We start from the raw sequence: 16,123 nt of genomic DNA on the forward strand, positions 1-16,123 counted from the left end.
AAAAAAAAAAATGACGTGCATCAAGGTCCTATTATGTTTAATGTATGTACCAAATTTGAACAAAATCCGTCCATGCATAACTGAGATCCGGGTCCGGAATGGTGAAAATGTGCGATTTTGATGCATTTTCGGCCTTAAAATGGCCGCTATTCGGCTATCGTTAATCGGATCATGAAAAAAATGCATGTGCATATGTCCCATATAATGTGTGATGTATGAGTGAAGTTTGAACTTAATCGGTCCATGCATGTTCGAGATACAGGTGATCACGGACGCACGGACGCACGGACGGACGCACACAGGGCAAAACATAAGTCCCCGTTTTCGGACTGCGTCCGAACGGGGACTAACAACTGTTGGCTATCACACTATAACTCTGATCTGACCAATCACAACTAGACATTAACAACTAATAGTTACCACTTACCACAATATCACCTAGATCTGACCAGGCACAACTACCCAGTAACAACTGTTGGCTATCACACTATCACTCTGATCTGACCAATCACAACTAGACATTAACAACTAATGGTTACCACTTACCACAATATCACCCAGATCTGACCATGCACAGTCATTAATCCAGTCTTGATGGCATGCATGTAATGTCTTTAATGGTTTTAGTTCAGTTTTACCCTGGATATTAGAATAACTCACATCCCACACAATTAACATCTGTAAAAACAAAATTAAGTCATTTCATCTTAAAACAAACAGCATTAAAGGCGAGATATACGAGTCTCATATAAACAAAGATGGCGACTTTGACTGTTGTGCAGATTAACGTTATGAAGCCTTATTTAAATATTTTTTAGGTGACTGGAAGGTATCAAACATTGGTGGTAATTAGTGCAAGTCATGCCAAGGTCAAACCTCATACTTATGATTTCAATTAGAAGAGTGCATTGGATTGTGGGAAAATCAATGTTTATCAACACAAATGTCGCATATGTGCAGCGTAACGACTGTCACCCTTTAATTCAGCAAGTGACAAATTACAAGAGCCATAAGTCTTGTCTACTGTTGACAAGAACATTATGCATTATAAATGAAGTTAAGAACCCTTTCTAATGAACCCTTGAATATATATATGTGACTTACAGCATCTCTGGTACCAGTGACTAGTCTACTGCCCTCTGTGTTGAATGAACAACAACTAACGGACCCACTGTTGTCACCTATTAAGGTGAGTGATGGTGTGTCTCTGGAATAAAAACAAAACAGCGCATACATTAAGAGCAACTAAATGCAAATTATTTTTCATTATGTACCAATTAAAAGAATACTTTGGAATCAAATACTGTAAAATGACTAAGTTTCACTGGGTTTAAACTTCACTGATTTAGCATTTCAGGCATATTAAGTGGGTTTTAAATTCACGGTTTTATCATTCAGATAATGTGTTCTATGCTCAATTTTACATGTTCACTGGGTTTTAATTCAGCGCATTCTTCCAGTCAGCGAAATAAGCAAAATTAAAACCCAGTGACTAATTAACCCTTTTAGAGTGAATGAAAAGTGATTTATTATTCCAAATCAAACAAATAATAAAACATTTTCCATGATTTTATCTGGCATTGACAAGTTTAGGAAGAAATGCACACACAAGGCACGGTGACATGATCAAATTTTGGCAAAATTTGATCGCCGTGCCAACAGTAGGCAAATCTGTCATGAAACAACAAAATAAAAAATACTTCCAATTCAAACATTTAGACTTGAGAACATATTACATTCTATTTGCATTGTTTTTAAGCATTTTTTTGTATATGTCTGTAGTTACATATGTGTCCTTAGTAAAACATTTAAAGGGGATGTCAAGCCAAACAACACAATGACCCCCCCAAATAAAAAGCTCCACAAATATAGGAGAATGCAATTTACAGTTTTTTTATATCACCATTCATTCTCTAGATATTCAAGTTTTCATCAGTATTATGTAGTCAGTCATCTTGATTCTCAAGCAAAGGATTATGGGTAAAGTATGACATCATAAAGTCTATTGTCAGAAATTGAGAAAATGATTTCATGTTTTGTTGAAATTGTCATTAGTTTGTTGTGTTTTGATCTCTGGCTGTGGTCACCAAGGAAGTACATGGCGATACAAACAATTTAATAAACGTGGAACATACATCAACGTATGTCAAGTTTTTTAATCTTAATCCTTAATTCTCTTGATATAGATGAATTCCAAATTCTATGTTATTAGGGTACGCATAAATCATTGAAGCACAAATAAAAAAAAATTTTTGAACAGCATGAGTTGAAATGATACATTTACTCGGTGCATGAACAAATAAATGACTGTGAATTAATATGAGGTTATTATGAGGACAATGCAAAGTATGCACGAAGACAGTACAGCGGGAATATGCATGGAGGTTGATGCAACGGCGTACTGTAAGTGCATACTTTGCAGTATCCTCGTAATAACCTTATTATTATACATTCTTTCCTCACAGGAATACATCATGGGAATGCCAAAATCCAAAACGTTTAGAACAGATTTAGCGAACTTCTTTGTGTGAGGTCCAGTCAAACCCTGAGGGTAGCCATGTTTGTTTTTAATATTAGAAGATGCTTATGCGCATAATCGCTCCATATTTGGAATTCACGTTTCCTAATATGGTAGGATGAAAATACCCAGTGCAATACCGCAAAATATGGCACGCTGTAACGTATGGCGTTACAGTGACAGATGTATAATAATATGAGGCTATTACAAGTGTGACCATGAACTTATTATTTATTCCTTTTATTTATTTTTTATGTAACAATCTTGCTTTTTTTTTAAACAAAGTTTAATGTATGCTGACCCATTATAAAGTATCTGACTCAATGCATTAGATATGAGCAGATATTGGGAAAGCGCCCTCAAGTGGTGAACCCTGTACAGGCTTCATCCCAATATGGCGTCATTCTATGCAGGTCAGTGTTGTTTTCATATGCAGATTTAATCTGAATATATTTACTGTACAACTTTGCCATCCATTGCTGAATCTGATCAATCTGTTACTGCCAGAGTTTAGATAACACTCAGATGTAGTTTTGAGGATGGGATGTCTCATATTTTCCCAGTTATTTACATTTGTTGATATATGTTTTTATGAGGTTTGTATCCCAATGTATAGCGTACCGTTGTCCTTGACAACCAAAATTGTCATAGATTTATTTAGACATTTTCGGACTTTGTTGTCAGTGATCAGCTGGCCTATTGATGCCAGGTAGCTAAGAAATACATTGGGATGCATGCTGTGTATTCTGAAACTATGATTTTGAGAAACTTTTGTGACTATTCGATATGTGCATATTTGCAGTGCATATTGCCAACAACCTGTCAAGTGAGAATTCTGTATTAATGTATTCTTCCGTATTTTTACTTTTTGATCCCAATATGGCGTCATTCTATGCAGGAATTGCCATTGATGATGTCGCAAGTGAATAAAGAACTTTCCACTACCTCCAGAGCATTGAAGCCCTGTCTCTGTTATTTATTTATTTTATGTGATCGCAGAAGTCTATAACACAAAAAATCACACAACGCAGTCACGTCCCGAAATCTGCGTCACATCTGGTGCCGAGACCAGGATCTGGGTTTTCATTAATGGACAGTAAGCAGTTCCCAGCAGTATCCTTGTCTGTATTAACATTTAATGCTATTATCTGCTGTTGAGAAGTGAATGAATAGTTGCTGTGACGACCAAGAAGACCATTCATCGTGTCAAATTAATACAGTTGCTGGTTTTACTGAGCTGCCTATATTGTACCATGCCTGTTTATACCGACTTGTCAAATTGAACAGTGACCAGTGCAGTGTAAACTCAAGATTTATTATTCACCTATATTTGAACAGTTTCCTAGAGACCCTTGATTTTTTTGTTGTTGTTTTTTTTGGGTCATATTCTGAACGTTTGTTTATACATGTCACATGTACACATTGTGTAACTTTCTGCTTGTACATGCATGGCATTAGTCCTTATTCATAGTTAGTGCTATAGTGTGTGTAGTGTTTTGACAGTTTGTCAGTGCAAAATAGTTTTTTTTTTTTTGGAGATCGCATGTAATTGAAATTACCTGGCCTTTGCAGCAGTGTGTTATGTACATGGATATTAGTGTAAGCAGTAGTGTCATAATTTCTTGCTTCTGTATTGCCTATAATGCATATGCTTTTATTTATATCAGTATAGTGCTTGATATTTGCCTAGCTTGACATTTATTCAGTAATACTTATCTTAATTTGATGTACATTAACTAGCGCAAACCTTAGTTTCCTACACTTGATGGCTGTTTACTTTAACTATTGCATATGCCTTTAATGTGTATCCATATTTCTTAAAAGAATATTCTGTATTGTATAGAATTTGCGTATAACTTAGATTTTTGCTCGCAACTTTAGTAACCATACAACCCAACATGCAACATACTCCAAGTAACGAATTAATCACATTTGACCAAGTAGGGTTTGATAACACACCTGTTATGCAGTATACCAATACACCACCAGGCCAACAGGGCCACACACCAGTTACCATAGCGACTGCAGACTTGCCGCCACAGACAAGCTCGGGCTACCATAGCCACATGCATACCCCACCAGTTATACAGCCTGCGTATCCCTTAAATACTCCGACTGGGGTAACCAACCCAATGCAACCATATTATAATTCCACACCTTACCCGCCAATACAAACATCCCCACCAGTATATTATCAACCTCCAGCCCCTCAGCAACAACCAACCCAGCAATACAGACTGACATCATCACACCAAGTACGTGGTGTTCCAGTGTTTAGTGGTCATCCAGAGGCTAAAGTGTTGGTAGAGGACTGGATCCGAGACATGGAATATTTATTTGCAGCAGGGATGATGCCTGACCCACTACAGTTTTCTACCATTGTAAGGCATCTTAGTGGTGAAGCCCGGAAGTTAGTACTTAACCTACCACCCGGTCAGCAGTCTCCCAGCCGTGCTTTTGAGGAGCTCCGAGCAGAGTATGGTGATGGTGGACTGTCCATGGACCCCATGGGTAACTTTTATGAGCGGCAACAGTTAGCGGACGAATCTGCAGGATCTTATGCCATTGCCCTGGAAGATCTACTACGCAAGGTGGAAGAGAAAGTGCATCATGGACAACCATACCCTGACAGAGACTATAAACTCACTCAACAGTTCATGAAAGGGCTACACGACCAGACAGTTTTTTCACGATTAGCACCAATGAAGCCAAGACAAATGTCCTTCACTGAGCTTCGAGCTGAGCTCCGACTTCTGGCCAGAGAAGTGAGACCCACATCAACCAAAACCAAGAAAGGACAAAGTCAACCACATTGGGTGAGAAATAATGAAATTCATGATTCTCCAGTTAAAGTTACATCATCCACACCTGAAGACCAAAATATGACCCAGGTGACTCAACTGCTACAGCAAATTGCATTGAGTCAGGAGCAGCAAGCTGACAGGTTAGCCAAACTGGAGCAGAAAATAAACAAAAGCGATCAACCTTCAATTGGCACTGACACCATCCAGCACAACAAATCCATTACCTATGACAAAACAGCACCGTCCAGAAACAAAACCTTGAAGCAGTTGCCCGAGGACACAGCATGTTATCGATGTGGTAACAAAGGTCATGTAGTTCGAGGATGCTGTTCCAAACCGCTCCCAACCTATGTTCCGGCCAACCGATCCTTTCAACCGAAATCTACATCGCCAAAATCATTAAACGAATAGTGCCTGCGAAAGAGGGACATTTCGCAGGTGTTGTTAAAGCTTGTCCCCCTAATCAATCTATGTTAGATTCGTCTCTGAACCAAGCTGGAGTGGAGGTGGTACAACAATTTGTTGGGCCTTTGAACGAGACAGAGGTGGAAGTAAATGGTATCGTTTGTCGTACACTAGTTGACTCCGGTTCACAGGTAACGACCATAACCAAAGCTTTCCTCACTAGTCATCCTCAACTATCCAGTATGAAGCATGAATCTACTAATATTACCATTGAAGGGGCAGCAGGACAAAATGTACCGCATTATGGTGTGATTCGTTTGAACTTGACATTTCTAGGTCGAACATATAAACGGGTCCCTGCATTCGTGGTTCCTACAACTGAGTACCGTGAACAAGTGCCTTTGTTGATTGGAACAAATGTCATCAGGACTAGCCAAAATGACTTGAGAGCCTTTCATGGTCGTTGCTACCACAGTTGTGTCAAACAGTCCTCGGAGGTATGGTACTCAGCATACAAAGACATAGGGAAAGTGGAACTAGGTGGTAAAACGGGATTCATTGGACAAGCCAAATACAGTGGCCGTCGACCCATGACTATACCTCCTGGGGAAGAAGTTCACATCCCTTGCCTGGTTCCCAAAGGACCAGCAAAGTCAATGTATACTACCCTCATCGAAGGCCCACGCACTAGAGTACTGCCTGATGGTTTAGCAATTGGAAAAGTGGTGACTGATGTGGAGGATGGACACACCAATGTAAGGGCATGTAATTATTCCTCAAAACCTTTTGTTATCTGGCCCAAGACTTGTGTAGCAGAGCTGCATGCGATAATCAGTGAAGAAGAGTTCTCTACACGGCAACCTACAATGGCTCTAGGCAGCGAACTTAAAGTATCTTCCAGTTCTCTGTTGCAGTGCCATAGCATGGCTGAAACATCAGAGAACAATCTTCCCCCTGTTGACTTAAGCAGTGCTGCTGTTGATAGTCCTAGTCAGCTAAATGCACTAAAGCAGCTGTTGTTGAAAAATACTGATGTATTTTCAAAACACTCATTAGACTATGGACGAACGACAACCATTCAGCATGAGATACCACTGGTGGACAACCAGCCCTTTCGCTTGCCACCACGTCGCATCCCTCCTGCTCAATATCAGGAAATCAAAAAGCACATTGAAGACATGGAGACTGCAGGAGTGATAAGGCCAAGCAGGAGTCCGTATGCATCACCAATTGTGATTGTTAGGAAAAAAGATGGCACTCCTAGAATATGTATTGATTACAGACAACTCAACCAGCGTTCTATCAGAGATGCTTACCCTCTTCCGCGTATTGATGATGCACTGGAATCACTTGGGAATGCAAAGTTCTTCTCAACACTTGACCTCACCTCAGGGTATTGGCAAGTGGAAATAGCTGAAAAGGATAAACCGAAGACGGCATTCACAACACCCATGGGTCTGTTTGAGGCAAACCGGATGCCTTTTGGCTTATCTAACGCCCCAGCGTCCTTCAGTAGGCTTATGATGGCTTGCCTGGGTGATCAGAACTTTTCCACCGTGTTAATTTACCTGGATGACATCATCATCTTCTCGAGTACCTTTGAGGAACACCTAAGCAGATTGCAAATGGTGTTGGACAGATTACGTCAGCATGGATTGAAACTGAAACCTCAGAAGTGTAACCTACTCCGGAGAAAAGTGGGTTATCTTGGTCATGTAGTGTCAGCAGAGGGCATTAGTACCGATCCCGACAAGTTACGGGCAGTGCGTGACTGGCCACATCCTAAGAATCGAAAGGAACTTCTGAGATATCTTGGATTCACAGGGTACTACAGGCGGTTCATCAACGGGTACAGTAAGATAGCAGCACCATTGTACAGACTCACGTCAGGAGACCCTAGGAGGAAGCGTAAGGGAAAGACTTGTGCAAAAGATCACAAGAAGTTAGTTCCCCCATTCAACTGGTCTAATGAGTGTGAAGATGCATTCCAATGCCTTAAGCATAATCTTTTGTCTGCCCCAATTCTGGGCTACCCTGATTTTTCACAACCATTCATAGTACAGACCGATGCTTCACAGGAAGGTCTGAGTGCTGTTCTTGTACAGAAACAAGATGGAATAGACAGAGTCATTTCTTACTGCAGTCGGGGTCTATCCCCTTCAGAGACAAGATATCCTGCTCACAAGCTAGAATTCTTATGCCTCAAGTGGGCTGTTACTGACAAACTGCGAGACTACTTGTATGGAAACTACTTCACTGTACTTACAGATAATAATCCTCTAGTCTATGTCATGTCTACGGCGAAGCTGGATGCAACAGGCCAGCGCTGGGTCTCACAGCTATCCCTATTCAACTTTGAGATCAAATACAGGCCAGGTAAAAGCAATGCCAATGCTGACGGACTTTCCAGAATGCCACCAGAAGAAGTATCTGACAAACTTCGTGCTGTATGCAGTGTAATGAAGAAAACAAAGAACCGTATTTGTGAGTCTGAGTCAACTGGACATGTAACAAAAGCTGCAGCTGCTTCAGAGACATTACCTGGTATGACTAGTCCAGAACTGAAGTTGTGTCAGGAGGAGGATCCATCAGTTGGCAGAGCAAAGGTTCTTCGAGACTCTACTAGGAAACCCAGCAAGCGACAGCTAAGGGATGAGTCTAAAAAGACTAGGTTATTGCTCCATCAGTGGGACAGATTGACCATAAAAGAAGGTGTTATCTACAGGAAAGTTTGTCCACCTAATCAGGCCGAGATACATCAGTTGATCCTTCCATGCGTGTATAGAAAAATCGCATTTGAGAAATTACATAGCGAGATGGGACACTTAGGTTTTGACAAGACTTTAGATCTGATCCGTAAGAGGTATTACTGGCCTCAGATGTTTCTGCAAGTAAAAGCATGGTGTGAGCAGTGTGAGCGTTGTTGTTTGCGGAAAGCAGCAGTTAAAACATTTCGTGCTCCCCTGGTCAGCATTCGAACCACTGAACCAATGGAACTCATTTGCATAGATTTCCTAACACTTGAGCCATCAAAAGGAGGCATTGAAAACATCTTAGTCGTCACAGATCATTTCACGAGGTATGCACAGGCATACGCAACTGCTAACCAAAAGGCATCCACAGTCGTAAAAGTTCTCTGGAAGAACTTCATGTGTCAGTATGGAATTCCACAACGTATTCATGCAGACCAAGGCAGAAATTTTGAAAGTGCCCTCATCAAAGAACTATGTAAGCTCACCAACATTACTAAAACTCACACTACTCCATACCATCCCCAAGGAAATGGCATGACTGAGAGATTCAACCAAACCCTATTAAACATGCTAGGTACTCTAAACCCATCAGAGAAACAGGACTGGAAAGATCATCTTGAAACTCTCACCCATGCATATAACTGTACACGTCACGAGTCCACCGGTTATGCACCTTACTTTCTCCTATTCGGTCACAATCCATGTCTTCCAGTAGACCTAATCTTCAATACCTCTTCAGACTCTAACGAACATGTTGAGTATTCTGACTATGTGCAAGCACTTCGTGACAGGTTACAGCTGGCATATAGCACGGCCAATGCTCATGCAGATAAAGCCAGGCAGAGACAGAAGAAACACTATGACCATAAGACACAGCCAGATCAACTACTTCCAGGTGACAGAGTACTTGTACAACTAAAAGAAACTGGTAAACACAAAATAGGTGATCGATGGGAAAACACCCCCTATGTTATCGTTAAGAAACAACCTGATCTACCTGTCTATGTCATCAAATCAGAGGGTAATGGCAAAGAACGAACAGTCCACCGCAATTTACTCAAACCTTGCTCATTCCTACCAATCAACACAGACATCAAGCTCCACCAACCTCATGTAACTACTACCGATCCATCCATCACCACTGCAGAGGATGTAAGCATATCAGCCAACAACTCTGATTCAGAAGGAGATGTAGTAGAAGTCAGTGTTAGTCCTGCGCTTGTAGCCTCACCACTAATGGAACACCACAACAATGACACCCTTCTAATACAAGACCTGGTTTCACATAATGCTTCACTTGATAGCCCTATACCATCGCCTTTAAATACACAAACCTCCACACGTATACAGGAATCTTCTAAAACCAATAATACTTTAACGCCAAAACCAGACATATCAACTCCTCAGCAGTATAATTCTTCATCAGATTTGCCTAGAACTGTAGACAGTAATTTTAATGTAAATTGTAATTTTGATGTACCAGAAAGGCCTACCACCTGTCATAGATACCCTCAGAGACAGCGAAATTCCCCAAAAAGATTAGGATCGTATATTATGTCTCTCGTAGCTGGAGTTGTAGGAAATAATACTCCAGAAACTTGTATTAATCCTGTTATTGAAGTTTAAATTTCGAGTACTCTCTTCTGTTCACTCTTCCAATTACATGGTGAGCGTAACTACTGTAATATTTTGAAGTTCCAATGTTAATTTTTGTAGTTGTTAGTTAGATCGTTAAAGCAAACGCTGAGGACACCGTTTTTTTAAACAGGAGGAGTGTGTGACCATGAACTTATTATTTATTCCTTTTATTTATTTTTTATGTAACAATCTTGCTTTTTTTTTAAACAAAGTTTAATGTATGCTGACCCATTATAAAGTATCTGACTCAATGCATTAGATATGAGCAGATATTGGGAAAGCGCCCTCAAGTGGTGAACCCTGTACAGGCTTCATCCCAATATGGCGTCATTCTATGCAGGTCAGTGTTGTTTTCATATGCAGATTTAATCTGAATATATTTACTGTACAACTTTGCCATCCATTGCTGAATCTGATCAATCTGTTACTGCCAGAGTTTAGATAACACTCAGATGTAGTTTTGAGGATGGGATGTCTCATATTTTCCCAGTTATTTACATTTGTTGATATATGTTTTTATGAGGTTTGTATCCCAATGTATAGCGTACCGTTGTCCTTGACAACCAAAATTGTCATAGATTTATTTAGACATTTTCGGACTTTGTTGTCAGTGATCAGCTGGCCTATTGATGCCAGGTAGCTAAGAAATACATTGGGATGCATGCTGTGTATTCTGAAACTATGATTTTGAGAAACTTTTGTGACTATTCGATATGTGCATATTTGCAGTGCATATTGCCAACAACCTGTCAAGTGAGAATTCTGTATTAATGTATTCTTCCGTATTTTTACTTTTTGATCCCAATATGGCGTCATTCTATGCAGGAATTGCCATTGATGATGTCGCAAGTGAATAAAGAACTTTCCACTACCTCCAGAGCATTGAAGCCCTGTCTCTGTTATTTATTTATTTTATGTGATCGCAGAAGTCTATAACACAAAAAATCACACAACGCAGTCACGTCCCGAAATCTGCGTCACACAAGAATACTTTAAAGTATACACAAAGACAGTACAGCTGGAGTATCGACCGACGCGCAGCGTACTGTCTGAGTTTTTACGATAGTTATACATACTCTGTTAACTTGTCATCAATATTACTATTCATATTCCAGATATGAATCAAAGTGTCTTCAGATGTAGCTGCTATTAATCCATTCATAACACTGTAAGCAACACTCATAATAGGTTTGGTAAATCCAACCAAAGTACGTAGTAATGAACCATCAACTGTATTCAATATCTGAAAAGATTTACAGAAACAAAAGTTATGTTTACCTGTAGTATACCTGTTGTAGCACTTGAACGTTCAGTCGGTCGAATTTTCAAATTCTGCTAGGGAAGGGGTCTATCAAATGCAATAACCTGGGTGAGCATGTCACAGACTTATACTGGGAAGCTCAAAGCCACTGTACCCCGAATGAGTATGCCACAGACTTACTGGGGAAGACAAAGCCACTGTACCCTGAGTGAGTATGCCACAGACTTACTGGGGGAGGCAAAGCCACTGTACCCCGAGTGAGTATGCCACAGACTTACTGGGGAAGACAAAGCCACTGTACCCTGAGTGAGTATGCCACAGACTTACTGGGGAAGACAAAGCCACTGTACCCTGAGTGAGTATGCCACAAACTTACTGGGGAAGACAAAGCCACTGTACTCCGAGTGGGTATGCCACAGACTTACAGGGGAAGACAAAGCCACTGTACCCCGAATGAGTATGCCACAGACTTACTGAGGGATGTAAAAACTCTGTACTCTTGGTTAGTGTACCACAGACATACTGGGAAACTCAAAGCCACTGTACCTTGAGTGAGTACATATTGTATGCCACAGACTTACTGGAGAGGCCAAAACTACTGTATTCAGAGTTGGTATGCCACAGACTTACTGGGGGAGGTTGAAAAAACTGTACTCTGGGTTAGTGTGCTACAGGCATACTGAGGAAGTCAAAACCACTGAGAGGATAAAGCCATTGTACCCAGAGTGAATATGCCACAGACTTGTTGTAATTTGTTTACTTCTTGAGTACACTTCAAGGCCAACATACATTTAGTATACCATCCTCAGTGGCTGATCTAGCTTAACACTAAATATACCACCTAAGACTGAATAATTTGTCATTTGAAGTCTGGAAAATCCTTATTAAAGAATCTGAATAATGTATGGGTGTAAGTGGACATATGGCTGGAACCGCCACTGTCAGAGCATGGTTTAATTTGTCACTTCAAGGCTATCACACTACATTTCCCATACCTTAAGTGTTGTATCCTCAGAACCAGTTATAATTTGTTCATTTTCAAAGTCATTTTCGGGACACCAAACAATACAGCGTATTCTCATCGTATGATGTTTCACAGACCATACCACTAATCCTGTTGTCAAATCAAACATCTTGGTGCATTCATCCTGATAACCAATCACAATCCTTGTACCACATGGATTGATGACGACACAGTTAGCACTGGTGTAATCGTCGCCACTAATAGTTTGGACACATCTACCAAGGTGTCCAGACCATACCTGTCAAACAGAATGTGTTTGTGTTAATGTGTATCGATATCCATCATCCACTAGATGTAGTTCTAATGCATAAATCTGATGTAAAAAAATGGACAGACGGACGAATGGACAGACTACACACTATACATTCAAAGGGTTAATTCCAAACATGGACAGACGGACGAATGAACAGACTACACCCTAAACATTCAAAGGGTTAGTTCCAAGCAAGGACAGACAGACGAATGGACAGACTACAACCTAAACATTCGAAGGGTTAATTCCAAGCAAGGACAGACGGACGAATGGACAGACTACATTCTAAACATTCAAATGGTTAATTCTAAGCATGGACAGACAGATTAATGGACAGACTACACCCTAAACATTCAAAGGGTTAATTCTAAGCATGGACTGACGGACAAATGGACAGACTACACCCCTTAACATTCAAAAGGCTAATTCTAAGCACAGATAGGTAAATAATGTTTATAATTGAATTTAAATAATTAAGCATAGTCAGGTACCATATGAAACAGACTTACCTTGACTTTATGGTCATCACTGACTGTTATTAACTCCTTACCACTAGGTGAAAATGTTAATCTATTGATTGGTAGGCAATGTCCACTAATACTACCAACCTGTAAATACAAGTCATTTGCTGTGATGTTGAAGATTTTCTATTCACTGAGATACCTACATGTATGGTATCATGGAACATCATGATTATGTAACTTTGTGAAATGTAAATGAATGCATCCTCCTATAGACTGGCAACGTCAGGACTTTTTTTCCAAAAAAAAAAATATAATTAATTGTCAATTTAGCCCTTTTAACGTGATCATGAAAACTAGGGTGACTGCGAAAGAAATCCTGACTGGACGCATCTGCAGGCGACCCCCTGCATTGGAGTGAAAATCGGAGTGGAATCACTCCGGTGATTATGCTAATTAAAAGATGTTGACTAGCATTGACAACGAATCAAAGTGCAGCTGTATATGTCATCTCTTATCTATGTTTATGTACGTGACCTTTCACTTCTGAGGTCCCTGCGATTTTGAAAGATTAGTTATATATGTTGGACATTCAAATCGACTTGTTTTCAGTAAACATGGATGAAAGTATCGCCTTTGCAATTATAAAGTTGAAGTATCCATCCCTGATATTGAATCGAATCAACCTTTAAAAGGTCATGTTTACTTCCACACACCCACTCATGAATAATCAATGACATCATGAATAATTAATAGCAGTCAAATGCTCACAGATGCGTCCAGTCGGGATTTCTTTAGCAGTCAGGTTAGTTTTCACGATTACGCTAAAAGGGCTAAAAGAACAATTAATTATTTCTTTTTGTAAAAATAAAAAAGTCCTGACTTTGCCAGTCTAACATGCGAGAACAAATCCTACCTGAGTTCCTGTCTGAGCAGACCACAATTTAACATCACCATCCAATGAAGCTGAAGCAATATGTCTTCCACTTGGTGAAAAAGTACAACCTCTAACCGATGAACTATGACCTCTTAGAATCTGTAGAGAAAGAAGACACACAGACAACAATTCATTACCATAGTAACTTCAAACACAAGGAGTTTTCTTACCATCATTTTGGTGAAACATATTTATATTTATTTTATTTTTAATTTCACTTTATGACAAAATTGTCTTTTGCATTCAAAATTTTCAATATGTAGCAAATATAATTTTGGAATTTCGACTCAAATTGAAAACAAAAGCCAAATCAAGAGTATACACAGAAGAGATAACAGTAATTTGTTCGAGTTGGGTTTGGTCAAAAAACATGTGATTTTAAGTCTTGTTGCGGCCAACCAATTTTTGGGAAAGCAATTTCCTGAAACTTTGCAAAACTATACTTTGTGATTGATTGTTTGAAATTCTGCAGATAAAACTTGGGGTACTCAAACTACTCTTTAGTTATGAATCTCAATTAAATGCATATTGTTTATTTTCAAATCCAAAATGGCCACAATAGTAGGTTTTAGGGATAAAGTTACTGTTTCCATGGAAACAAATTGAGAACTTTTTGATTTTTTCTTTGCTCATTGTCATTTATTTGGTGATATATTTTACTAAGTAAAATATTAAAAATTAAACATAATATATTCATACAATAAAATGTACATGTAAACCACTAACAATAAAAAGAATATATTTTGAACTTTGTCTTGTTATATTTTTTGTGCCTCACAAAATTAAACTGATTATCATAAGAATTAGTCAAAATTGGAAAGTTGAATACAAACTGTGACAGAAAAAGTACCAAGAAGTGTGAGACTCACAGCTAATCTCTTTTTATTGAAAACATCCCAGATTTTCAACGTGGTATCCCAGCAACCAGTCACAATCTTCTGACCCTCAGGATGAAATGCTACACAGTTTACAGGTCTCTTATCACCATGGAGATCAGTAATGAGACTTCCATCTGGATTCCATACTTTGACCACACAGTCCCATGATGCCGATACAATCATACTACCCTGGCTATTACAGGTACAAGAATTCACTCTACGTGTATGTCCTTTCATTATTGACTTCCTGTTAAGACAATAACATTTTAATTCAAATTTTTCCAATCAATATTTTTGCAACATTTTGTACAATATTATGAATGAGTTTAGCACAAAATGGATACTGGCTACAGTCTTCATCAACATTTTTAAATAAAACAAACAGCCTCTCAGCTTAGATAGCTCCGCTTTTAGCAATGCACATTTCAATTAAAGAACTGAAGAAATCATTAGAAAATGAACAAATCTGAGAGAGGGTAACCTGAGGTACCTATATGTATATAGTATCAAAGCAATCGAACAATCAAACATAATCACCAGAGTGATTCCAACGCAGGGGATTAATTATACTTGTTTGTAAAACAAAAAAGAAGTCCCTACTTTGCCAGTCTATTAATGGTCATGTTTATTGATATGAGATGTTGAAAAAAATAAGATAAAATTAATTATTAAACAAGTAGCCTCTTGTCTGAGATTGCTCGGCTGTTAGCAATGCACATTTAAATTAGAGAATTGAAGATACCACCATGAAATGAACAAATCTGAGAGAGGTCCACCTGTAGTACCTATATGTATAATATCAAAGCAATCAGCCTTGCAGTTTTCAACAAGAAGTCAAAAATATCACTCTTTACCAAAAAATTACAAAATATTCATCAAAATTAGAGAATTAAACAAATCTAAGAGAGGTCTGCCCAAGGTACATATAGACGATTGACAAAGTCGACAGCGGAGCTAAAAAAAATTGTCTTTTGTGTGAGGTGACAAGAATTACCTGATAAGAGTAATAATGCTAGGCATGGCACACACATACTGTAGAATACTTTATTTTCACTTGGAATTTATTTTTGCTATTTTCGCTGAAGGAACGATTCAGTGAAAATAAAATCCTGCGAATATACCCTTTTTCCTATATTTTACATTCAACTTGTCAAAAATCAGTGAAAATAAATTCCATACAAAACACTCAAA

General features: G+C 39.0%; 1 protein-coding gene across 1 annotated transcript in view; it reads right to left on the reverse strand.

The window, feature by feature from the left end:
- Nucleotides 1-16,123, reverse strand: part of LOC144352418 (telomerase protein component 1-like) — a 104,493-nt gene that overhangs the window by 37,980 nt on the left and 50,390 nt on the right. Inside the window, exons 34-40 of the mRNA XM_085494605.1 lie at nt 14,924-15,179; nt 14,034-14,153; nt 13,166-13,264; nt 12,375-12,641; nt 11,195-11,361; nt 1,105-1,207; nt 547-678 (exon numbers count right to left, since the gene is read on the reverse strand). Of these exons, the coding sequence (XP_085350731.1) occupies nt 547-678; nt 1,105-1,207; nt 11,195-11,361; nt 12,375-12,641; nt 13,166-13,264; nt 14,034-14,153; nt 14,924-15,179 (1,144 nt within the window). The remainder of the gene's footprint in view (nt 1-546; nt 679-1,104; nt 1,208-11,194; nt 11,362-12,374; nt 12,642-13,165; nt 13,265-14,033; nt 14,154-14,923; nt 15,180-16,123) is intronic.

This window comes from Saccoglossus kowalevskii, chromosome 20, assembly GCF_978046115.1.
Source record: "Saccoglossus kowalevskii chromosome 20, keSacKowa6.1, whole genome shotgun sequence".
Taxonomy (NCBI): domain Eukaryota; kingdom Metazoa; phylum Hemichordata; class Enteropneusta; family Harrimaniidae; genus Saccoglossus; species Saccoglossus kowalevskii.